Source organism: Herpailurus yagouaroundi, unplaced genomic scaffold (genome assembly GCF_014898765.1).
Source record: "Herpailurus yagouaroundi ecotype Mexico unplaced genomic scaffold, PumYag 215, whole genome shotgun sequence".
Lineage (NCBI taxonomy): Eukaryota > Metazoa > Chordata > Mammalia > Carnivora > Felidae > Herpailurus > Herpailurus yagouaroundi.
Window position 1 is genome coordinate 9,281,457 of NW_024412446.1, and position 26,570 is coordinate 9,308,026.

The window sequence follows — 26,570 nt, forward strand, 5'->3', positions numbered from 1 at the left end:
TGAATGCCATTAAAGAACAATGTATTGCCTACAGTTCTGAGACAAAGGGGCATCCCATGCCACACAGGGTCACATGTGGTCAGGGGGCAGAAAAGAGTGAAGGAAAAGCCGAGGCCAGGCCTTTATTGGGGTTTCTATGGGAAAGACAAGTCAGGGCAGGGTAAATATCTGAGGATTGGCTAGTTTAAGTAATTTAGGCAAGCACTGGGGCATAGGGGCCTTCCCTGGGTGATTTAGGCAGAAGAATATTGGCTTGGTGAGTGAGAGTTACGTAAGGAGGTGATTGGTAGTGTGGACTTGGGATTGAATGGAGGTTTAAGATTTTATTTTTGGGGGGACGTCCAGGTGGTTCAGTCGGTTAAGCACCCGACTCTTGATTCTGGCTCAGGTCACGATCTTACAGTTCATGAGATCGAGCCCCACATCAGTCTCCATGATGATGGTGTGGAGCCTACTTGGGATTCTCTCTCCACCCCCCATCCCTCCCCCGTCCCTCCCCTGCTCGAGCGCGCGCACTCTCTCTCTCTCAAAATAAATAAATTAAACTTTTTTTTTAAATGTTAAAAAATAAACTTAAAAAACGATTTTATGTTTGGTTTTTCATTTTTTAAGTAATCTCTGCACCCAGCATGAGGCACCAGAAGACACATCTTTGGCCATTAATTTGGCCGTGGGAATAACAGAGGCCAGATCTGGTGCAGGAAACAGACATGTAAATAGGCAATCTTCACGGTGTGTGCCGTGCAGTGGGAGACGCACATGGTTCTGTAGAAGCCCCTAGATGAAAGTAATTTCCTAAAGGTTGCATTTCTTTGGCCTAGCCTAGGGAGGGAAGAAGGAACAGCATGTACAAAGGCCTGGAAGCAAGAGACAGCTTTGTGTGGTCGGGGAGTTGAGCGTGGCTGTGTCGGGCGGATCCTGAGCGTGGGGTGGGAGGAGACAAGAGAGGAGGCTGGTGAGGGAGGCAGGAGCTGGCAGAGTTCTGGGGTCTTGTTGGCCATGCTGTGCAATTTGGCTTTGATGGTGGAGCTCTGGGAGGCCACTCTGTGAGTATGCATGTGTGTGTGTTCGGGGAACGGGTTAGGGAAGGCTGTGTGGCCTGCCAGGTGGGTTGGCCCTTTAAGAGACCCTTTTTAAAAGAGCCAAAGTGGGGGCGCCTGGGTGGCTCGGTTGGCCAAGCATCCGACTTTGGTTTGGTCATGAGCTCACGGTTCGTGAGATCAAGTCCCATGTCAGTCTCTGTGCTGACAGTGCACAGCCTGCTTGGGTTTCTCTCTCTCCCTCTCCCTCTGCCCCTCCCCAGCTTACTCTCTCTCTCCCCCTCTCTCCCTCAAAATAAGTAAACAAACTTTTAAGAAAACAAATAAATAAAAACAAAATGGCCAAAGTGTTAGCAAGAAGACATCTCTATCACAGGCCATTTCCTGTGGCTTTTCAAGGTTGGGCCAGCTTGTTAAGCAGACAGAACACAGTCTCCCTGAAGACAGAGTCCGAGTTCTGTCCCCTGAGAATGATTCCTTTGCTTTGCCTTCTTCGTCTGTTCATTCACTCTGTCAGCCAGCAACGTCCTTGCTGCGCGAAGCCTCCTCACTGGGCCTGGGAAGGCGGGCATGGCTCGCGGGGGTGGCTCGGGCACAGCCTTGCCCTTGGGCTCCCAGCTTCCTGACCGGGTAAGATGCCGGGGCAGCAGGTCCGAATGGCCTCCAGGAGCACAGCAGAGGGGCTCTGGTTCTGCACGAGGTGGCACAGAGAGCTTCCTAGGGGCAGTGTCACTGCCTGGTGGGAGACGAGGATGAAGGACGCCTCAGGTGGAAGGCACAGCACGTGCCACAGGCTATATCCCTGCTCCGATCCGGGTGTGGACGCCTCACTTGCATTCATGCAGGTGCACTCCGGAGTTGCTTGGGAGACAGGGAGAGGCGGTAACGCGCGGACGGGGTGGAGCAAGGGGCAGGGACAGAGGTCTTAGAAGGCGTCCCTTTGCATCCTCCCCAGTGGCCTCCCTAGGATCCTCCTCTTTCCAGAAGGGCCTGGCAGTCACTACCTTGTCCAGCCACAGCCATTTAGGAAATGGCAGTGATTGGCGATTGTTATCGCGGTAATTAAAATTCCCTGGGAACAGCTTGGCTAATATCCATCAGTATCTGCAGTCAGGTCGGCCGTGAGCTGCAATCCTAATGAAAACCTCGAAGCAGAGCACAAAGCAGTGCCACGGGGAGGATTGAATGCCGCTGGCCACCCCTGCAAGGGCCACGGCGGCCGTGTGGGCCTTTTCTTATTTAATGGCATTTTCAAGCCTGGCTGCTTTGCTGGCCTTATCACAGCAAACCACACATGGGGAACAGAGTGGGGCTTTGCAGAGTCCCACAGCTTCTCTAGAAAGTGAAGGTTTTCCAATTTGTGGAGGGCTTTTCCCGCTGCCGTTCTTGGGGAGGGTGTTGGGCCAGGCAGCGGGCGTCGGGCCTGGATGCACAGAGCAGAATCGCACGATTAAAAGCTACTGGGGTGCATTTTGCAGAGTGGGGACAGGCACCGAGGCGAGAGAAGGTCTGAGGATGTGCATGGATTGGCATGGAGGGGAGGAGGGGGGCAGCTCAGAAGTCAGCCCAGCTGGGATCCCTCATTCCTCGCCTCGGCGGTCCTGCTCTCCCATGTGGAAGGCATTTTCCAAAATAGTGTGTTTCGTGCACCCCTGCCCAGGTGTGCCCTCCACATTGGGCAAGGCACCTGTGTGCTCTGGTCCCCACCCCACCCCCGTGGAGCCTCAGGAACGGCAGCTCCTCTGTCTGGAGGATCACTGGACTTCCTGGTCTTCTGACCTCTGTCCACTGCGGCAACATCAAGCCTTCCGCCTGGGTTGCAGGACCAACATGAGAGAAGCAGACAGACCCCAGGCCCCGTGACAGTGGACCCACTGGACCCCAGGGAGATGCTGCAGGCCTGGCAGTCCCGTGGGGTCATTGCCCTGCTGAGCATAAATATCAGGGTGAATTATAAGAAATTAATGGGGGGATTTATAGGTCAAAAATGATCGAATACCAAAAAACGTTGCATGTTTGTGCAGTTCAGCCTCATACTTTGGATCTTGGGCTGTTTATCCTATTTCCCAAAAGCACTTTACTGATCGGTATTTGTTTAAGCCCTGGGGTAAGGGCGGAGGTGGATCCTTGCGGCAGGAGGTGAGGCTGAGGGCCTGGGGCCCTCTGGCCATGATGTTCCGGGGGAGTCAGGGGCAGCCAGGGCTATCGGTCTCGCTGGTGCCTGAGGAGGGGCTGGGAGGTTAGGTCGGGGAGGTTCGCTGGAGCTTGCTCTGCACCGGCACGCCCTTCTAGGCTCCTTTGCTTGATCCCTCTTTTAGTCTGAAACAGTAAATCCACTTGATTAATTACAAGAACTTGGGTGGAACCCCCAGGCCACTTCTGCAGGAAGGTGACAACTCTATGGATTGGGACACGTTCCAGCAAACCACCCGTAGCTGCCAATGTTTATTGAGCACCTACTATGTGTCCGGAACTTGAAGACACAATGGTGAGCCAAGTGCCCCGGCCCTCCCTCCTGGATGGTAGAGCCTCATGGCCTCTACCAACGAAAGGGCCAGTCATAAGGTAGACACAACCGAAGTGGCCAGCAGGGGATGAATGACTAGATAAGAGGCGGTACGTACCGACGATAGAATACTGATCAGCCTCAAAAAGGAAGGAGGTTCTGACACATGTGGCAACAGAAATGAACCTGAGGCCATTATGCGAAGCGAAAGAAGCCAGTTACAAAAAGATCAATACTATTCCGTTCGTATGAAGTACCCAGAGTAAGCAAATCCTCAGGAAGTAGAATGGTGGCTGTCAGCGGCTGGGGAGACAGGGGAATGGGAGTTGCTGTTTCATGGGTGCAGAGTTTCTATTTTACGAGATAAACAAAGTTCTGGAGATTGGCTACACAACGTGCACGCACTTAACACTACTGAACTATACGTTTAGAAATGGCTAAGATGTGGGGCGCCCGGGTGGCTCTGTCTGTTAAGCCTCTGACTTCGACTCGGGTCACGATCTCACCGTTTGTGAGTTCGAGCCCCGCGTTGGGCTTTGCGCTGATAGTGCAGAGCCTGCTTGGGATTCTCTCTGATCAGTAAAGTGTTCTCTCTGCCCCTCCCCCACTTGTGCTCTGTCTCAGAGTGAATAAATAAACCTAAAAAGTAGTTAAAAAAAAAAAAAACGGCTAAGATGGTAAATTTTATGTTATGGATATCTTCCACAATTAAAATTTGTTTTCATTTAAAACAAAAAAGGAGAGAAAGGAGCATGCACACACAGGGGCCAGGACCGTAGGCCCAGCTCCTCCAAGATGAGGCCCCATGAGGATTAGGAATGGGTCTGGCCCTGTGAAAGTCCCGAACGCATCTCTATAGTGTTTCTGGGTCTCTCCCACTGAGAGCCACACAACAGTGAAGTGTTAAACACATCACTGAATCACCCACAGTGTCCTCCTCTCCACTCCCCTTCAAACAGGGCACCTGAAGGGGTGTGCTCTCCACCTGTGACGGTGTGCCCCAGGGGTGACAGTGAGGTCCCCATCTTCCCTCCTGTGGCACCTAACTGGTGGCCCCAGGTCCTGACAAGCACCTCCCCCACACCCCATGGGAACTGCTCCCGAGCTGGGTCCCTAGACCAGACCCTAGATCCCAGCAGGAGGTACAGTGCAGGGTTCCCACCCTGAAGACACCTAGCACCCCACTTCAGACTCAACTTTTCTTCCTGGAGGGTGGTCTGACGATATGTACCATCGTGTAAATGTATACACATCCCTTGACCCAGCAGACCCACCCCTCAGAGTATTTTCTAAGGCAGTTAAACGACACCTGTCTGACGTGGGTGCAGAGGTGATGGTTGTGGCACTGCTCACAAGAGTGAAAATCCGGAAACCATTTAAATGTCTGTCAGTGGGAGCGCCTGGGAGGCTCAGTCGGTTGAGCGTCCGACCTCAGCTCAGGTCATGATCTTGCAGCTCGTGAGTTCGAGCCCCACGTTGGGCTCTGTGCTGACAGCTCGGAGCCTGGAGCCTGCTTCGGGTTCTGTGTCTCCCTCTCTCCCTGCCCCTCCCCCACTCATGCTCTGTTTCTCTCTCTCAAAAATACATAAACATTAAAAACTAATCATAATAAAATAAATGCCTATCAGTGGAAGGCTGGTTTGATTAAGTTTAATAAATCCAAACTATGAAGCCATTAAAAAGTGACAGTGGACAGTTGCCATGATCTATAGTTAAGTGACGGGGGGTGGGGTGGCACAAACATGGGGTTGCATGTATATGATCGTTCAAAAAAAAAAATTGTGTATATGGCAGGGTATACAGATGGCTCTTGAGGGCTTGCTTCATTTGGTCCCCCTGAGGCCCAGTCCGTGTTGGGAGGCAGGAGGCTGGTGTGCTCAGGGGAGGGCAGGCAAAGCCGGCACCAGTGGGGTGCACAGGCTTCACTTAGCACAGGGAAGCCGAATGAGCCCCTCGCCAGCCCCCCATGGCCTCTTGGGCTTGGGCGTCTGTTCTCAGGAACCATGCAGGGGCTCCGCAGAGTCCATGATGATGTCTGACCTGCTGAGGGTTTATTCAGCACTCGGCCACATTTCCTGAGCATCCCCTTTGCATCCGTAAACTGTGGGGATGAGACCCTGAGGCCTTCAGTGTCTGAGGCCAATAGAACGCTGGACTAGCCTTGGGCAAGTTGCTTAAGTTGTCGGAGCCTCAATTTTCCCATCTGGAAAGTGGGGATAATAGCAAAACTCCTCAAAGAACTATATCCCCAGATAGATGCCTTTGGGAATGGGGAGGAGACTTTAATTTCACACCCAATGAATTTTTGACCACCTGTACCTGCTACCAATTCACATAAATATTTATTGTAGGAGGCTCCGTGAAAGGATCAGAAAGGGTTTTTAAAAGGAGGATCCATGAGGCATTCATCCCACCAGATGGGTGCTATGTTATTAAAGAGCCACTCAAAAACAGGCCCTTCTGCATAGGGTAGCTGGGAGGGAGGAGGAGTGATTCAAGCCAGGGACAGGGTTCGGACTCAGTCCCCCCATGCCTGGCACTTTGAAGCATGAAGAGATGACATATGATAGTTGAGTGATGTAACTGTTGCAGTTAAGTGCTGAGTCTATGCAGATCAATTAGTAGGGTTGAGCTTCTCTGGGAAAACCTGCTGAGTAGATCCAAAGCAGAAAGTACTCCACATTGAGGAATCCTGAGTACATTGGTGTATTAAAGGCTCTGATAAGTCCTGCAGTGATGCTTGGTTTAACCTAGTGCTTCCCAAGTGTACATGATCAGAAACCTTATTTTATTTTATTTTATTTTTTTGGTTCGACCATGTCAATATCCCACAGAACTAATATGCAGAGGAAGTTTGAGGATTAGGAAAATCTGTCCTAGAGAGAATCAGGGCAGACTCTGGCCTTCTGATTTTATTGATGAAGTGCAGATTCTGCCTCAGAAGATCAGGGACAGAGCTTGAGATTCTATATATATTGTTTCACATTTTATTTATTTATTTATTTATTTATTTATTTATTTATTTATTTATTTAATCAATCTCTACACCCAATGTGGGGCTCGAACTCAAGACCCTGAGATCAAGAGTCGCATGCTCTTCCAACTGAGCCATCCTGGCCTTCTGATTCTCTTTTTTGAGTAGGGAACTTGGTCCACTGGTTGTAAAACTTCCACGTTTGTCAGATGAGGTGGGGGGGGGTGGTGACAATGATGGTTGTGTGCATCAGGTCTGTTGAGTGACTGCGCCCTGCCCTACACTGGCCAGCGGGGCCTTAACATTCGTTTGAGAGTCTAGTCCTCATGGCTGCTCCGTGAGACGGATGCTGTTCCTGCATTCCACCTACTGGTGATGAAACGGGATCTGGAAGGTTGAAGTGTCCAAATCTCACAGCTGAGGGATGACGGATCCAGGGTTCAAACCCAGGGCCGTCTGCTCTGAACCGCCAAGGCTCGCTCTTCTCTAAGAAGGTCACATTCCTTCACACTCTCCCACTCCTCTTACTAAATACCCTGAAAGTATTTCCTTCAATGGCAAAGAAGTTATAGAGCGCTTGGTGTTTTATGAAGTAGGCATTAAGGGTTCAGGAATCTCAGTTGCTGCTCTGAATTCTAATCTGGGGCCCTCTGGGGCCTGGGCCCTCCCTGAGCCTTCACAGAGCTAGACTCATCCCTGGGAAGCTCTGGGTCCAGTACTGTGCTGTGACCCAGCCCCCCACCCCCCATGTCTTCTAGCCTTTTGTCGCTTGCTCTGCCCCAGAGCCTCAAGGGAAGGTGCAGGTGGCAGGGAGGCAGGTGGCACCTCTTGAGCACCCTCTAGATGCCCACCAGGCTGAGCACTTTCCAACTTTGCAACAGGAGAGGCGGGTGGGCCCGTGCGGGAGCATGGTGCAGGGAGCTGCTCTGTGTCCCTCGCTCTAAGTAAATATCACCCCTGCCAGGTCTGGAAGAGGTCAGGGGCCTGGTTCTACCGAGGGCTCCCTAAGTACATCCTGCCACTGAAGACCCCCGGCCGGGCCGATGACCCCCACTTCCGACCGTGGCCCATGGAGCCCACCGAGCAAAAGCCCAGAAGCACCGAGACAAGCCGCGTCTACACGTGGGCCCGAGGGAGAGGTAAGTCCCCCTCGCTCCCTCTCCCAGGAGAGCAGCTGTCACAGTCCAGCTGTCAGCCAGCCGCCAGTGCCACAGGCACCAGGCCAGCGTCTGCCACACCCTCTGCGTGGCTCATGCTGGTGCTCTGTCCCCGAGTGCCTCCAGCTGCCCCGCCTGCACCCACGTGGGCACCTTAGCACAGTGACGGCTTGCAGGGGGAGGGTCCGCCGGAGGCCGATTCCCAAACGGGCACCAGTTTGGGGGTGGGGATGCCACGAGCCCTCGGATCTTTGCGGAAATGTGATAGCCGTTGGGGTTTTTGGCAAAGTATCGAAATGTGTCTTTCCGAAGCTGGCCTGTACCCTCTCTTCTCAGACCCGTCTCGCGTCCCGGGAAGGGCGTCCTGGGAAGGGAGGACTCCTGACGTCCTTGGTCCTAATGAGCAAAATGACTTTGCACCCAGGGCACTTTGGTATTTGTGGAGGCCGCGCTGCCGTGGCCAGCATCAGAAGGGGTGCTCGGCCCCACTGGTGATAATGGTACCTGCTGCGGTAGGTGGCCCTCCATGGCTCACACAGCACTTTTACGTTCGTGATTTTGTTTCAAAGTTGCAGGGGCGCCTGGGTGGCTCAGTCGGTTAAGCGTCCGACTTCAGCTCAGGTCACGGTCTCGCGGTCCGTGGGTTTGAGCCCCGCGTCGGGCTCTGGGCTGATGGCTCAGAGCCTGGAGCCTGCTTCCGATTCTGTGTCTCCCTCTCTCTCTGCCCCTCCCCCATTCATGCTCTGTCTCTCTCTGTCTCAAAAATAAACGTTAAAAAAAAAAAATTAAAAAAAAAAAAAGTTGCAGAGGCAGTCCAGGCAGCGATTTAGTAGCCCTGTTTGATAGACGTGTAGCCTGAGGCCCAGGGGGAAGGATGGACTTCCTGAGCTGCTATATGGCAGAGCTGGGACCAAAAGGCAGGGTCTTGTGCTCTGGGCCCTGTCAGGGTACCTCTGTGCCCCTCTGGCCCAGGGAGGAGTTGCAGCCCGGAAACAGAATGTTGCTTTGAGGGGTTGGGGAGGGGAGGCCCCGAGGGCCCTCCCCGCCCTGTCTGCTCAGCATCCGCACAGCACACATGTTCACATGCACAGGTGTGCACACACACACCCCTGGGAAGGGCAGAGCCCCCATTCCTCAGCCACGCAGACACAGATGGCCTTTTAATTACGTGGGCGAGGCGGCCAGTGGCCCACACGCTTGCCGTTGGCACGGCTTATTAACTGCCTTTGCGCTGCGGCCAGGCCACGCCATGTGGAGGCCCCCATGTGAGCTTGGTGTCCCTCCGAAGACTGGGTCACAAGCCTCCAGGCTCCCAGAGCACGAGGCAGCACATCCTTCATGCCAAGGCCCCGGGCCAGTGCATCGCAGCCCTGTGATGATCCACATTTTAGTCCCAGGCAGGGAGAGGTGGCCCAGACAGATGACTTCTGTGTCTCACCGTGGGCACCAGAAAGGTGAGGGCTGATGGCCCCAAGCTGGTTGGGGAGGCCCAGGAGGTGTCTGCATACACCCACGGAAGGCGTACATCGGGAATGCATGGGGTACATGTGGTGGGCAGACTGAACTTGAGGAAACCCACAGTCCTGCGAGGAAGGAAGAATAGGAGCTGGTGGAGGAGGCAAAGGAGGCGCAGCTGGGGACGTAGGAGGAAAGCTGCGAGGTTCTGCGTCACAGGGGTTTGTAAGCAGGGGCCACAAACAAGCCGACTGTCCCTGAACTGCTTCCGAGCCTGATCCCATGGTTGTCCTCTCCGATTAGCCTGTGCAGAAGCCAGGATCTGTACCTTCTGGCTGAGTTTGGGTCCCCTGGCCATCCCAGAAACAGCTATGTACTCACCGAGGCACTCGGGTGGCTACGGGATAGTTGTGGGAGATCAGAGGCCCGAGCCAGACGCAGCCATCCTCACAGCTGGTCCAGAGCCTGGGGGCAAGGGGAGGTCAGCCCCACGCCAGCCCTTCTTTGGCTTCCTCCTGGTCGGTATACATGGCCTGGAAGTCAAGCCTGCAGCAACTTCAGGGGAAAGGTCTGCCTTACCTGTCTGGGAAGCCCCCCAACCTGCCAGGGGGCCGCTGCCTCAGTCCTGGTTCCTTCTCAAGCTGGGCTCGAGGCTGTCAGACTCCTAGCCGCAGACAGCCCCCAGCCGGCAGCCTTGCAAATCTGGCATAGGGACGTCACTGGACCTTTCCTTCCAGACCACTGATGATTGGGGAACCATTGAGCGTTTCTTGAGCTCCAAGAGTCGCCTCCCCTCCCCAGCCCGACCATCAGCAGTGCCCAGGTGCTGGGCAGCTGGCTGGGGGTAGAACTATAGTCTGCGGTCTAGTTTAGAGCCTATCTGGGAAGCCCAGCCCTTATAGCACCCCATTCAGCCACAGCTGAGCTCAGGGCCAGGCAGAAATGGAGTGGCCAGCATTGGGGTGTGGACTCCTCTGCCTGTTTGAATCCATTGCTCATTTCATATTAGGTGGTTTATTTTCTCCTTGATTTATAGGTGCTGCTTATGAGTTAGGGATGTTAGATGGCTTGCAAATGTTTTCCTCCTTGACTTCCCATTTCTTTCGACCCCAGCCTTTACTCACACTATTCTGCCATTCAAAAACGACTTCTCTTCATTTCTGTCAAGTATGTCTTTCATTGTTTCGTGGTTTCTAGGTTTCCCGTGTTGCTTCGAAGTGCCTTCCTCTCCAAAGTTAAAAAAAAGATACGCTAAATAAAAAAATCTAATGAGAATAAGGAAATTACTTACATATGAGGAAATTACCAAAGAAGAAACAAAACCCAACACCAAATATTATATTCACTGATAAAGCACCAAAGCCATGTTCTATCGAAATGCAAGTCAAGAATACCCCCATCACCACCATCATGTGACAGTATTTTGTAGTATTTAACTAATGCAATAAGGCAAGAAAATAAAATAATCTGTTACTATTAGAAAAGAGAAGAAATTTTCTTACTTACAGATGATATGCTTATATATCAAGAAAACCCAAGAAAGCCTGCTAAAACACCCACTAGGATTAATAAGAGAATTTGAGAACTGACAGGATACGAAGTAAAAGTACACAAGTACAAATCAATAGTTTACTCTGTGCTGACTAATTAGAAGGAAAAATGGGAAAATTCACTCATAATTGCAGCAAAAAATTACAAAATGCCTAGAAGCAAATTTTGAAAGAGAATTACAGGTCCAACATGAAGACAGTTATAGAATCTTACCAAAGGACAAAAAGTAAGACACAGAGAGGCAGACAAAGATTTTGGTCCCTCCAAATTAGTTAAGTGTAATAATTCCTACCTGATTCCCAGTGGAGTCTTTAGAAAGGAATGGACTCAAATGTTCCGTTGTCCATTGGAGAAACAAAATGTGGCATAGTCATGTAGTGACATATCAGTCGGCCTTGGGGCACCAGAGTGTCTCAGTGGGTTAAGTGTCCGTCTGACTTCGGCTCAGGTCATGATCTCTCGATTAGTGAGTTTGGGCCCTGAGTCTGGCTCTGTGCTGACAGCTTGGAGCCTGGAGACTCCTTCAGATTCTGTGTCTCCCTCGCTCTCTGCCCCTCCCCCACTCACTCTCTGTCTCTCTGTGTCTCTCAAAAATGAAGAAACGTTTAAAAAAAATTTTTTTAAGAAATATTAGTCAGCCCTAAAAAGGGTTGAAATACTGACACCAGTTACAATACAGATGAACCTTGCAGACTTTATGCTAAGTGAAAGAAGCTAGAGACAAAGGCCATGTAGCATATTGTTGCAATTACATGAAATGTTCGGAACAGGCAAATCCATGGAGACAGAAAGTAGATTCGCGATTGCCAGGGGTGGGAAGAGGGGAAACGGAGTGATTGCTGATGGGTACAGAGAACATGTGATGAAGATGTTCTAGAAATGGACAGTGGTGATAATTGCGCGACTTAATGAATATTCTAAAAACCACAGAATCCTATGCTTTCAAAGGGTGAATTTTATGGTATGTGAGTTATATTTCAATTTAACAAAATATGTCTTTTTATTTTATATTTTTTTAACTTTATTTATTTATTTTGAGAAAGGGAGAGAGATGAGGGAGAGCATAAGCAGGGGAGGAGCAGAGAGAGAGAATCCCAAGCAGGCTCCACACTGTTAGCACATGGCCTGACACAGGGCTTGAACTCACAAACTGTGAGATCATGACTTGAGCCGAAATCGAGGGTAGAATCAGAAGCTTACTCAACTGAGCCACCCGGGTGCCCCAAAAATGTGTTTTTCTTTTTTAAGAATTATTTTATTTTGAGAGAGAGAGAGACAGCTCATGTGATCAGGGAAGAGGGACAAAGGGAGACAGAGAGAATGTTAAGCAGGCCCCATGCCCAGCGCAAAGCCCGATGTGGGGCTCCATCCAACGACCCTGGGATCATGACCTGAGCCGAAATCAAGAGTTGGGACACTCAACTGACTAAGCCACCCAGGTGCCCCAGAATGTTTTTGTTTTTTTTTTTTTTTAAAGAATGGCAAGGTAGATTATTCATTTTTTTGCATAAACTTTTTTTTTACTTTATTCTTTTTTTAATTTTATTTTTTATTTTTAAAAATTTACATCCAAATTAGTTAGCATATGGTGCAACAATGATTTCAAGAGTAGATTCCTTAGTGCCCCTTCCCCATTTAGCCCATCCCCCCTCCCACACCCCCTCCCGTAACCCTCAGTTTGTTCTCCACATTTATGAGTCTCTTATGCTTTGTCCTCTGCCCGTTTTTATATTATTTTTGTTTTCCTTTCCTTATGTTCATCTGTTTTGTCTCTTAAAGTCCTCATATGAGTGAAGTCATATGATTTTTCTTTCTCTGATTAACTAATTTCACTTAGCATAATGCCCTCCAGTTCCATCCACGTAGTTGCAAATGGCAATATTTCATTCTTTCTGATTGCCGAGTAATACTCCATTATCTTCTTTATCCATTCATCCATCGATGGGACATTTGGGCTCTTTCCATACTTTGGCTATTGTTGATAGTGCTGCTATAAACATTGGGGTGCCTGTGTCCCTTCGAAACAGCACACCTGTATCCCGTGGATAAATGCCTAGTATATTCATTTTAGAGGGAGAGAGAGAGAGAGAGAGGGAGGGAGGGAGGGAGGGAGAGAATGGGGGAGGAGCAGAGACAGAGAGAAAAAGAATCCCAAGCGGGCTCTGCACTGTCAGCACAGAGAGCCCGAAGCTGGGCTTGAACCCACGAACCGTGAGATCATGACCTGAGCCGAAAGCAAAAGTCAGATGCTTCACCAACTGAACCACCCAGGTGCCCAAGAATGGCAAGGTAGTAGAAGGAGCTGCCTGACCAAATAAAGCTTATTCTGAAGGTACTATAATCAATACAATTGTATCGCATTGTCACCAGAATAAATAGAATATTTACTTATAGAATAAATAAATAGATTAGTAGAACAGAATAGAGAAATAAGAGATCTAAGGACGTATGGAAGCTGAACATAGGTAGTTTTTCAATTCACTGGGAAAATAACAGGTTTATGTCACAACTGAAGTTAGCATAATTAGATTTCCACCCCGTTCCATGTGTATTCAGAAACACACTGCAGGTAGGTTAAAGATCTAAATGTTAAAAATAACACAGAGAATGTATTAGAGAAAGATCAGAAGCGGTTTTGCCGCTATGTTATCTCAAAGAGAGCCGGCGAGGCGGAGGCTGTGGGACCTGCAGCCGGTTGACTGACTGACTACCTGACTGGCTACCCTCTCCCTCTTTTGACACGGGCTGTTGATTTGGGCCAAGAACTTGCCTGCAGACCCCTTGGTAAGCCCTCTCCCAGCTCGTTTATGGCAGGACATTCGTTGTTTCTCCGGGATGGGGCGAGGAATGGTGCGGCCTGAGTGGCCCCGGCTGCGATCTGCGTGCCTCTGGGAGACTGCACACTCCCACCTGCTCAGCCTAAATGGAGAGCGCCCCATGCTGCTTCCCCCGGGCAGGCCACTGCTCCAAGTTGACGGCAGCAATGAATGCAGCCAGCTTTGGCACCCTCCTGGGTCTCTCTGTTCCCCTGTGAAATGGAAGGTGTAAGACGTGGAACCAGTACTATGGGTTCTTGGGTCTTAATCCCTTTAGAGCTGGGCCCACCTCTTCCGTAGACTTCTTTCCTTTGAGCTGGATTCCCGCCGTGGGGCCAAGTGCAAAGATATTTGCTGGTGGTAGGGGTGGTGGGTGCCATATTAACCTGGCATATCTGGGTAATACGAGCTTCCTTTTTTTTTTTTTTTTTTTTTTTGCCACATGCTAGAAAATTTAGGGAAGGCACCTGTAGCTTTGGTTCAGCAGCTCGGTGATGTCAGGACAGATGTCTTTATAATTCTTGCTCTTTCCCTCGTGGTCACAAGATGGTTGCTGCGGTTCTAGCCATTAGTCACTCACTACAAAGAATGGAAGAAAGGTCAAAGGGAGACTGGGCATTGGATGAGCCTAATTCCGTTTAAGACCTAGACAGAGAGCCGAACTGATCTGACTGAAGTCATTACCTGTGGAAATTATTCTGATAGGATTTTGTGCTTCTCTGCCTCCAATGGCAAGGATCCTTAATATGATGAGGCTTCTTATTTTCTTCAGCCCGCAGTGCTCTGACTGAGGCAACATTGCCCTGGACCTGCTTAATGGTTGGTCTACACCAGCTTGCCCCTCTGGGGCTGAGCCCCTGAAATTGGGGGCCTGAAGGCCTGAGTCTAGAGTCCATGCATTGGTCAAAGGGCTTTCTAGGATATGTGCACTTTTCTCAGATGGGAGCCAGAGAGCTGGGGTTCCTGGGAGACCGACCCCCAGATTGGTAAGGCTTTGCTTACCTGCCTCTGCCTGGGAGCCTGGGGCTGGGAAGGTGGGAGGGCACCCCTTGTGTGAAGCCTTCATCACTGCCCTGTGGCCTGGCCAGACTCTGGAGGACTTTTCATGTTTCACTTCCACCCTAGTCGCCATAAAGCCTTACCCACGGGGTATAAACAGCCATTTCCTCCATACTCCATCCCCCCAGAGATGGCAGAGAAACCCTGATGGGCCAAAAGGCCCCTGGCTGAGGCACAAGCAGACCTCTACAGCTCCCATGGCTGTGAGGCAAGTTCACTTTCCCATCTCCACTGAGGCCAGGGTCACCGTCCCTCTCCAGGGTCCTCCTACCTCCAGCCCCCTGGCATCCCCTACGAACAGAGCACAAGCTTCCTAGATGGATTTGAACAGATTTACACACAGGTTGACTTCAAGGTCTGTTCCAGAAAAGTACTTCAAGGTTTTGGATTTGTTCCAGTTGGACAGTTTTGAGAAAAACAGAGGGGTTTCATTGCTACTTCATTGGTTCACTAAATTTTAAACGATTTTTTAAAAAATCCTCAACTGTGGTTCCGTTGGCAGTCTAGCGAAAGCAAGCTTCAGGATTGTTTGGGTTGAACAGTCTGGTTCAGATCAGGCTACACATGTTTACCCTGGGCCACCCTTCCAGAATGACCCCGGCTGACCCGCCCGTGCCACCACGTCCAGTATACTGGGTGCTGTGTTGGCCACAGTCAGAGTTCTGTGGCTCACGGTCGTTATCTCATCTGATGCTCAGACAGCCTGTGGGGCAGCTTCGGACGGCAAAAGTGGTTCTTCGTGATGGACGATCCGACCTATATAGGCTGCAGCCCAGAGGCGTCTGAGTCCCAGCCCATCCCCCTCCCCTCTGAGTTCAACACAGAATAAACCGTTGCCCAAATCACCACACACGCACCAGCTGTCCCCTTTCAGACTTGGCGAGAGGATTTTGGTCGCCAGGAACAGAGACCACCACCACAGGCAGCCCCTGTACAGGCATAGCCACCAGGCTGCTGGGAAGGTCTGTCTCCCAGAAGCAGGGAAGGAGACAAGGCTTGCAAGACCTGTGAGGTGGAGGAGTGTGGCAGCGGCTATTTCTCCTTCTCAGGGAGCTCTTGGATCAGCTGCGTCCCCTAGCCTCACACCTGCACGCCCTTCCTCTGGCCCCGCTCTCGGGACCCCGCGTCCACACTCAGCGCGGAGGTGATTGGCCCGACTCATTCCTACCCGGGCTGTCCCTTTTGCACCTAGCCTGTACCCCATTAGATATAATAGTGGCGTGGCTAGCTAGGACTGCCCTCCCACAAAGCAGAGCTGGGACAGAGCAGGGGGGTTGGGTCCCTTGCTCAGGAGCCACTGAACCCCAGAATGGGGTGTTTTGTGTCTGACATGGTAGCAAGTTCCCTGTCACCAGGAGCATTCAAGCAGAGGCTGGATATTATAGTAGAGCATATTGGATACTTTATATTATAGAGGATACTGTGCTTCAGAAACTGGGGGATACTCACTAGGGGCTCGTTACTGTGTGTCCCAAATCTGCTCCCATATTGTGACCGGGGCTGGGGAGATGGGGATGCATTCTACGGCCCAAGGTCAAGAAATCCACGTGACCCTCCAAAGCGTTGAACCAGAGACCTCTGTCTGGTTAGTGCGGAGCTGCAGCCGACGGAGCTAATAAGCAGTTCCGTGGCAGCCGTTTTTCCATCAAACGCATATGCTGTTTCCTGACTTCTTAACGCAGCGCGCTATTTATACCAGTAGATCCATTCATTCTTAATGAGCCACGGTTGTGGATTGTAAAATGTTTTATTTTCATACAGGATTGCTCACTGCCCAGAGCCAGCTGTTGCTATGCCACCTTCCTTCTTTCCCCGTTCCTAAGAAATTGGCATTTTGGAAGCTCCTCAGAGCGCTCAGCTGCCCTCTCCCACCTCCTGCTCACCCCCCAGTGTTTCCCCAGCAGACTCTGGCCTTGGCATTTCTGTCACGTTGGCCTGGACGTGGTGCGTGAACTCCCTGCAGCCTTCGGAGCAGCTGGGAGTGTGTGCTATGGGCAGAGGGGTCAGGCTGGCTGAGGCGTGGAGGAGGCAGAGGACAGCAGAGCAGGAGGGCGTCCGTGTTGGGAAACGGGATGCCATCTGTCCGCCAAGGGTCGGACACGCGCCGGTGTTAGAGGTCACAAACTGGTAGAGCAGGGACTCGATCTGGCTCCCTGCTTTATGCTCACCAATAACTTTTTTAAACATGGAAAATCCTCATTAAAAAGAAGGTGGGGGGCGCCTGGGTGGTTTAGTTGGTTAAGCGTCCAACTTCGGCTCAGGTCATGATCTTACGGCTCGTGAGTTCAAGCCCCACGTTGGGCTCTGTGCTGACAGCCCAGAGCCTAGAGCCCGCTTCCGATTCTCTGTCTGCCTGTCTTTCTGTCCCTCCTTCACTCACGCTCTGTCTCACTCTCTCTCTCAAAAAAAAAGTGAAATTCTGGCTTCTTTTTTGAAAATCAGGAAGTCTGCCAGTACTGCCCCCCTCCCTGGAAAAATCGGACAAGCTGAGTCGCAGCTTCCCCTTCACCCTGGCCGCGTGGTCTCTGGTTTGCCACAGTCCCCACCCCTCCCTATTGTCTCTTGATGCTGTGATCATCACGCTTACAGGGTTATTAAGAAGAAAGTGAAATAGTTCTGGTTTCCACATCCCTATGAAAAGAGAGAGAATAGGACTTAGACCAACAGGAACATCTGTTGCAAGAAAAGTGAGCATACCTCTCTGTGGAAATCAATACTCGTATCCAGAAATGTCGTAAATGGATCAGAGCAAATATCATGTCCGGCTCGCCTCACCCACTGGCCCCTCCAGCTCACCAGTGGAAGACAGAGCCTGAGCGTGTCACATCTGCGTGTTCCCACTCCTGACCCTGACCCCAGGCTAGGGATGCCGGTTCCTCTTCCTCTCTGAGCCCTGGTTGCCCCATGAGTGGGATGGAGAGACTAGGGGGCCTGGACAGAGTCTGTTCTCTTCCAGCTTTTATCTTCTAGCTCCAAATCCAAGGGAATGAAACTTTCTGGAGAAATGTCTGGCAGGTGGTGAGCCCCGTTTCAGCACTGGCCCTGGCCCTGCCCCTGCACGCACACGCACGCGTGCACACGAGCCGGGAAGGACTGTTTAGAGAGGAGGGTGGGAGAAGCCGTCTTCCCACCACCTGAGAAGGGCACTGTGGGTCCCTCACTGAACCCCTTGACTCCGGTCTGCATGGGGTTGGTCTGCTGTTCGGGTCCAGGAAATAAGTAAACCAGAAAGAGGCACAGACAGTGCTGTCTGGGGCTTCCACCAGCCATTTGGGGAACTGAATGTCATCCTTCTCCGAAGGCAGGAGAAGGCAGTGGGGAGGGTGCCAAGTTGCCCGAGCCCATGTGTGCCCCACTGGGGCAGACACCCAACGGCCAGCCAGTCGTTGGGCTTCCCACGTGGCCGCCAGCGCTCCGTGCTCTGAGGGCCAGGGTACCGTCTGCCCGTAGGTCCGTGCAGTGAAAGAGGTATGCGTTGGGCCTCAGTGGCGAGTGGCCAAATAAAACCAGCAACTATTGTAGCCGCGTGGATTGCGTGGTTGCTCACTGCAGGCTGTGCTGGGCGCCGTGCATTCCTCTGACACAGGGGGGCGGGGGTGGGGGGCTGGACTGCTGTCCCATTTTATAGTAGGGCACGGAGAGGCAAATAACTTGCATCATAACCTTGGTGTGGGCAGAAAGATCCCCTCGGCCTTCGGGAAACTCTGCCCTTTCCCAGGGAAGTGGAGACCTGGCCACCTCTTATGTGGCTGTGTTTTGAAAGAGAAGCCCACGCATACTAATTTGTCTTGACCTTCAGAGCCCTTGGTGAAGCCAAAGTCTAGTCCGATGCCAGTGTGGGTGAGTGGGGGCGGGGCATCCCCAGAACAGAAGCCCTAAGCTTCGGCAGGCTGTGTCGCCCCTACTCCCGCGCCCCACTCCTGCCCCAGCAACCCTCCTGCCTGTCCTGGGCATCCTCATTGGCTTGAGGATTGATTTCCCAAGAGCAGAAGGCCCTCATTAGCCACACCACAGAGGTCAGGGCCGTGGCTGTCGCTTCTCATTTGCCCAAACCCAGTGACGGCCTCAGCTGATTGGGTGATTCCAGCTGTAAGGTGCTGGGGACTCCCAGCCCCCACTCCCATGGCATCCGAGCCGACAGGAAAGCAGGGCCCTGTCCCCCGAGCCAGCCTCTGGCTTCAGCTCGAATGACGTGCACAGAGCTCCTGCCGCCGTGGGCCAGGCCAGGGCTGGGCTCCACCTCACGCAGTGACGCACACCCTCCCCAGCCGCTCACCTGTCTCACCATATAAACACCTACATCTCAATTCTGCCCACTCTAGATTTCTCAGCCTTTGGGGACCTGGGTAAAGTGAATAACCCTGGGCCCGCCTGCCCTGTCAGACTCTAGTAAAGTCCAAGGAGATAGCATCGTGGCTCCGCTCAGTTCGGAAGCTCTCTCCTGGGGCCGCCTGTCCATCGTAGGTCAAGGCCAGCCTCGCAGGCAGGACGAGTTGATTCCTGACTGCTGGTCTGGGAGTCACAGCAAAGCTAGGAGAGTCTGTCTGCCCGGATCTCCATACAGGACAGCAGGACCAGGCCTCTCCTGCCTCACTTGCCTCTGGGTCCCCCTGGGGCTCAGGTAGACCTGGCAGCCCATCCCCCACACCCAGGCTCTGAGCACAGACCCCATGTCCCTGAGCTTCTGCTCAGGTGAGGGAACCAGAAGGACAAACCCAGAAGCTGAGAAGGCTGGAGCCTGAGAGAATGGGACTGAGAGGCCTGGGGAGAGAGAAAGGGGGAGAGAGAGAGAGAGAGAGAGAGAGAGAGAGAGAGAGAGAGAGGTGGATGCAGACCCAGAGACAGACAGACAGACAAAGATGCTGAGAGATGAGACTGGAGAGAGAGAAACTGACAAAAACAGAAAAAGGAAATGAGAGAAAACCCCAGGAAGACCCAGAACACAAAGACATATGACACAGACAAGACAGGGAAAGAAAGACAAGGGAAGCAAAGGCAGACAGAGATTTTTTTAAAACATCGGCAAAAAGGAGGCACGAAGAGACAAAGTAAAGACAAAGGCCCAGAGATCCACAGAGACAGAAGGAGAGAGAGAGCTGTGGTCAGGGACAGAGCAAAGCCGTACTTTGCATCCAGCAAAGGCAGGAGATATGCACTCACTTTGTTTCTTCTCTGCCGTAAATCAGCAACAATAACCTGCCGCAGAGAAACAGTACGGACCTCGTGCCCGAGGTGCCTGAGCCTGGAGCCTTTCTTTGAGCCAGCGGGGCTGTCCAGTCCCCAGAGAAGCCCACCACTTGGCCTTTGCCCTGCCCGTGGGACACACCAGCCCTAGCATTTCTGTCTAAGTTGTGCCCATTTTTAAATGCCACCTCTTCCGAGATGCCCTCCCTGACTTCCCTTCTCCCTGAACACTGTCTGCCTCCCCTAGAGAGTATCATGTTCTCGCTGGAGGAAGCTGTCCTTATCATCCATCCATCTCCTGTTCTACCTGGAGCTCCTCCAGCAAGGGCAGGACTACAGGATTTCAGTGCTGGCGACCACATCACTATCGACTTGAAGACTCGTCTTCATTATCCAGTGCCTCCTGTCTGTCTGTGAATCCAAAGGAGGGAGTTAATTAAAATCAATGGCGAATGAATAAACAAGCACAGGAAACCCTCCACTCCCCAGTGGTCAATTCCCAGCCTGGTCTGGGCCGTCCCTGCTGATGTCCCTGGTGGCAGCTTGGAAAGGAGACCAAGAAAGGAAGGAAGCCCCCTGGGTGTCGCACACTCACCCCGCCCTCTGAGGTTGTCCTGTGATATCCTCACCTCACAGATGAGGAAATGAAGCTCAGGGTGGTCAGGTCACCGAGATCTCCTGGACTCTGGGGTCCAGGAGGGAGGGAGGCAGGCTCTATACCTCTGTGACTTCACAGGACCCATTCCTATGAGGACAGGCTCCCCAGCCTTGAGGCTCCCTTTCTCCTTGTCCAGGCTCTGACTCTCTGGAGTCCTAGAGGGAGTTTTCCAAACAAAGGAAGAACCTGTTCCTGTGGCCTGGCCTTGGATTTGAAAGAAGAACAGAGTCTGTGTGAACAGGGCATCCCACCCCCACCCAGGCCCCCGCTCACCCCTTGCCCATGACAACCAGCCTCCGACAGCTCCTCCCCTCATTAGTCTGTCCCTGGCTCCGGCTGAGGCCGCCAGCAGCCAGGCTTGTCCCACTTGAGTGTCCTTCAAGGGGGAGCAGGCTGTGAGGAGGCGCCTGCTTGCTGGAAAGTGCGCCCCTTCTGGAGTTGGCTCGCCACCACCTTGCTGACCACCGGTTGGTTCTGCTGTCTCTGTATGGTGCTGTACCCTCTCCTGGGGGATGTTTTCAGAAAGCACTCAGCTACTCACTTTGTGCCTGCTTGACTCAAAGCTCAGTGTTGGGGGCTGAGGGAAGGAGTCAGATGCAGATTAAGACGTGGCCCCACCCTCAGGTGTTTCCTGGTACAGGTGGGGAAATCAAGGCAGGCACTTGTAGGAAAAGAAATGCAATGCCAGGCGGGGTCCGAGAGGGGCCAGAAGAGCCGCGCCAGCCGTGGTGGGGAGAGTGAGCAAAGGCCTGTATTCCATCTCTCCTTCTCCGGGGCTGGAAAGACTTTTCCGGTAGAGGCACAATTTAGATGAGTTCCTGGAGGATGAAGTGGAATCTAATTTTTAAAAATATGTATGGTCTCGAATGGCTTTTTTTTTTTTAATATTTATTTTTGAGAGAGAAAGAAACAGAGGGCAAGTGGGGGAGGGGGAGAGAGAGAGGAAGACAGAGAATCTGAAGCAGGCTCCAGGCTCCGAGCTGTCAGCACAGAGCCCGACGCGGGGCTCATACCCGTGAACCGTGAGATCATGACCTGAGCCGAAGTCAGACGCTTAACCGACTGAGCCATCCAGGCACCTGTATAGCTCTTTAAACTTACAATGCCTTTTGTCCTCCTTGATCTTATTTTTGGGAGTTATTATTGTCTCCATTTTACAAATGAGAAGATTGGGGTTCAGAGGGATGAAGGTCATTGCCCAAGAGTGTCCAAGGCAGGGCCAGCACTCAACCCTAGATGTCAGGAGTGAACTAGAAGTCTCTCACATTGCAGTGGGCATGTTGGGGAGGGCATGCCTGGAGGGCAGGACTCCTGAGGGAGCAGAGCCCTTAGGGTGAGGCCAGACTGTGGGGTGCCCTGCCTGCAGGGTGGGGAGGAAAGAACAGAGATCTCAGCAGTAGGTAGGCCTGGGCTCAAATCCCAGCTTGGCCTGCAAAGGGCCCCTGAAGGCGTCTAGTGCTCTCAGTGTCCTGTACATCACAACCTAGGAACCTCAGCCCCTTGGAAGAGGCCAGGCCACCCCTGTGAGATTGGCCGGGACACCGAATACGCTGACTCTGGAGGCCAGCCCTGTACCAGGTGGTGTGGGCCATGAGTTCAGGATGACCCCCTCAAGTAAAAAGCTCCTACCATGTTCCAGGCACTGCCTGTGTTACTTTGCTAATGCTCACAGCTCAGAAAAGGACCCCATCGGAGCCCATCAGAGTGCATCTCCACCAGCCCGTACCTTCCTCCTGGTACCACCAAACAGAGCCCCAGACTTGGTGGGGTGGGGGGGCATCTCAGGGGGATTTCAGCAGCCTGGCCTTGTTTGCAGGTGAGGCAGCCCTCGCCTGTCCCAGGAGGGACAGTTCTGCGACCGCCCTCTGCAGCCTGGTAGGCTGGGTAAGGCTAATTGGGGATGTCTGTGCGTTCCCCAGGGCTTTAGCATCTTTCCTTTACGTTAAAAAAAATTATTGTGTTTTTAGTAGGCAAAATTTTCCACCATCTGCTTTGCCTTGGCAGAATGTTTGCTGAAAATATCTCTCTTCCTCTCTAATTCCCCGTAGTTTCTGGGGGCTTTGGGAGCCTCCAAGTAGAGCAGCAGCTCACAAGTGCCTCCCAAGCTCACGGGCTGTCCTTGTGCCAGGCAGGCGGGTGTTGTGGCCCAGAAGTCCCATCTCCCCACCTCTCAACCAGAGAGGGACCCTGGGGTCTCTCCCCTGATGATACAGAGCTGATCTGAAGTTGAATCCTAGGATTCAGACCCAGTAGCTGCCTGGGTTGGTCTCTGTGTGATGAAGTCCTGAGAGATGCCCACGGTCACAAGGAAAAGTGGTGGCAGAGAAGAGCCAGGAGCCAGGTGCCCCCACCCAATGCAGTGCTGTGAGGTCAAGCAGCCAGCATCCTGCCTGTGCCCTGGACCATCCCGGGCAGGGTGGCTTCACAGGATGGCAGCTGCCACACATGTCCTTTGAGGCAATCAGGAAAGACTTTCCAAAAGGAAAGACTTCCCCCACCTCCATGTACCCAAACTCTAAGTTTCCATGGTGACAGTCAAATTGCAAATCCATCTAAGAGTGAGCCAGGAAAAAAAAAAAAAAAAAAAGCTGGCCTATCCCCAGAGAAGTGGGCATGGCTGGTGCTGGGGCTAGCCTCTGCTGAGGACGAGAGCCGAGCAGAGTGGGACAGCCCTTCTGGGGCATGCTGGGAAAATCTCAGGGATGCCAGTTCCCCGAGCAAGTGGTCCGGGGTCTCAGGCCACCGTGGTGGAGGAGGCTCTCCCTCCTCCCTGCCTCCTGGCAGAGCCCAAGTGAATCCATTTGGCGACTCCTCCTCCTTGGGAGACTAGTGGGACAGTCTTCTCTCTGGTGTTTTCCCATCTTCAATCTGAAAAACGAGGCGTGGGCTGAATACAAGCACTCATCGCCAAGCCATCCTAGACTGTCTTTGGGGAATTCGAAGAGAAAAAAAATCAGCCTTCAGACACAGTGTTTTGTTGAGGATGGAAGAGCAAGGGCCAAAAGATTTATGAGCCTAAAAGCGTCGTTAATAGACCTGGAAGATTTACGATCACAGCTGCTACGCAGCGAGAAGGGTGGCAATGGTAATCGAATGGCAAATTAGCCAAGGTTTGGGTTTTATGGTGACAGTCGGAGGGGGAGGAAGAAGAAAAACTTCATCCCTTGCTGCTGGAGGAATATTTGGGCAAATGGCGTTTGCGTTGGACCCTGTCCAGGGACATTCTCAGCAGTGTCCTTTTGGTGTGTTTCTTTCCTACTGACAGGAAATGCCAAGGCCAGGCGTGGACACTGCTGGCTTCTTTTGGTTTCTTTCTTTCAAGTAAAGTTTATTACGGTGGATTAAAATGGGATCGGGTTTGCACTGCAAAGACCTCTAAGCTGAGGCCTGGCCCCGGCTCAAAATCCCAGATGCAATGAGCAAAGATGCGCCAGCCAAGGGAGACACAGCCTAAGGGAAGGAGTCTTGTCAGCTGGCCGGTTCTCTGCTCTGTGACACCTTCATAAATTCACCTGTCATCTGGAACCATTCCCCCCTTTCCATGGCTGTGGGCATTGGGGGGGTCCATAAAAGGAGACAAAGACCAAGTCAACGGACTAACTTGGGAAACATTTAGTTTTTTCTAAACCCTGCACAGCACAGGCACACGGGAACTGCATAGCGCGTTGCCTCCCGAACTCTGCCTCCAGAGATTGGATGCTTTGGACAAGACATACCCCTCCCCACAAAAGCTGCTCTCTCAGTGTACCACGGCATAGTCCTTCTTACAGTTCAGGCTCACTCCGGGACTCATGTGACCCAACACTGTGCACGTATGACAGACGACACACCAGGGAGGAGGGTAAAGAAGTGGGATAAAGAGCTCACCACCATACATGATCTTGCGGTTCATGGGTTCAAGCCCCACATCGGGCTCTGTGCTGACAGCTCAGAGCCTGGAGCCTGCTTCGGACTCTGTGTCTCCTTCTCTCTCTGCTCCTCCCCCGCTCACGCTCTGCCTCTCTCTGCCTCTCAAAAATGAATAAACATTTTTTTTTTAATTAAAAAAACAAAAAACTCACCACCATAACCTGAGTCCTGGACACCCTTTCCCATCGTCTCCTTTGGAGCTCTCGGTATTTTGTGCCCTTTGTCATCTGTGCATTGGATTGAGGCACTGTTTCAAGATCAGGGAGCCACATGTCCCCCAGGCCCCCACTGCCCCAGCCCCATTCCCCCTCCCCGCTGGCCCAGAATTATGAAGATCGTGCATATGAAACATCAGAGAGATGGAACGTTCCAGGGCAAGAAGAATGAGATTACCCATAAGCATCTCTGCCAGAGACTTGGGGAAGCCAATGTGGAGATCAGTCCCCGCTCCCCTCAGGGACTTCCTCTCTGCTTAACAGGCTGCCAGACCCCCTGCCACGGAGGGGCAGAATCCTCCCTGATTCCTTTGCAGCTGCCCCAAGGGAGACAGGGAGGCACAGGGAGCTGCTGGCTGCTTCCTGCCCACTTCCCACTCCCTTTGTCTGGAGACCCACAGGGTTGGTGTTTAGTCACTTTAGGCTGACTGAGTCAAAAATACGTAAATGCTTATAAATCCAATGCCCATGAGGTTCGGTCAGTGGAGTCGTGATCAGAGAAACCCAGTCTGGGACCTGCAAAGCAATTGCAAACTCAATTAGGCCGTTGCATTTCTCAAATACTATGAAGGGGCATATGGACCACAGCCCATCTGAGCTCCCAGCTCCTTTTGAGTCTACGTCACAAAAGCCCAAAGAGCCAAAGCAGAACTCTTTCTTGAAGGCCAGGAGGGAAAGAGAGCAGAAAAAGCAAACTCCTTGAGCAGATAAAGGAAGGAAAAGCTGGGAACCGCCACGTTGACGTCACTCTCGCCCCACCCACCTGGGTCAGGCTGTGCAGAAGTTCACCAGCCTCAATCAGGGGTGCACTTTGGCCCCTGCCCTCCAGGAGCCTGGGGGTCCGCTGGGGGAAAGACACACGCACACTGAAAGCCGAGAGTGGCTACACCAAAATGCGTCAGGTATTCAGCCAGTCAGGCACGAGTGATTGGAGGAGATGGTGTCCAAAAGGAGCGAGGAGAGGGGTGTCCGGCTGGCGCAGTCAGTAGAACATGTGAGTCTTGATCTCGAGGTTGTGAGTTCGAGCCCCACATTGGGGGTAGAGATTACTAACTAAATAAATAACAAGGAGCCAGGAGAAGAGCCATGGGCAGGGCGTTCTGGGCAGCAGGAAGTGAGTAACCGCAGGGGGTACCAACTGGCAGTTTGGTAGGAACTCTGAGAGGTGTGGAGAAGCCTGGGCAAGAGAGCAGATTGTGCAGGATGCAGCTAGAGGAGTAGACAAAGATCAGGAGCATGGGCTTGTGGGTTACAGGGAACCCCTAAAGAGGGACGAGCTAGGATCTGTGTGTTAGCTGGAGCGTTGCCCTCTGTGCAGATGGACGTGCCTGAAGGAGGGGCCCGGGTGGGAAGTTATTGAGGGAGACCAGACCGGAGACCCTGAGGCCCTGAGCTAGGCAGGGGCCGTGACCGATGGCGAGAAGGCCACTGATTGGAGAACCATTTAGGAGGTGAAACTGGCAGAATGTGGCGATGAGGGGGAGAGAAGAGCTCTGCTATGGAAGCTGCGGGGTTGAGAATCTCTTGATTATGGTTGGCCAGCTCCATCCCTCTGGTTGCCGAATTCTGTGACCCGTGACCCCCTTTGCTGAAAGGTGACCCAGGCTGAAGGCACAGAGGCTTTCCAGAAGGCCTTAGATCTGGCTAGAAGCTACATGGCTTAGGTCCTGCCGCTGCTGCCCTGCCCCTGTGCCCACTCTGGGTTTCCCTGCGTGACCAGGCTGGTCTTCCTGCGGGCTCTTGGTGCCACCTCAGGATCCCCCCCTGCAAGTTGCTCCTCAAGCAGCCCAGCTGGTCAGACGCAACCTATGAGCCACCGTTGGCATAGACTGGTTTTATTTCCAGTCCCGTGTCCTGCCAGACAAGTCCCAATGGCACGGGGCTGATTGGCAGATAATGCTGTCTAGGCACCTGGCATAGTGTCGGGCAGAGGGCGCCCAGCCCCTCCAACCCTCCCTCTGGAACCAGGTGTCTTGTACTCTCTGGCCAGGCACACTGACTCTTTAATGTGTATTTATTTTTGACCGGGGCGGGGGGGGGGGGGGG

At 52.5% G+C, this 26,570-nt stretch overlaps 1 protein-coding gene across 1 annotated transcript in view; it reads left to right on the plus strand.

Annotated features, from left to right (window-relative positions):
• Positions 1–26,570, plus strand: part of RPH3AL (rabphilin 3A like (without C2 domains)) — a 111,482-nt gene that overhangs the window by 72,712 nt on the left and 12,200 nt on the right. The window contains 1 exon segment of the mRNA XM_040455470.1: positions 7,485–7,659. Coding sequence (XP_040311404.1) covers positions 7,485–7,659 — 175 coding nt within the window.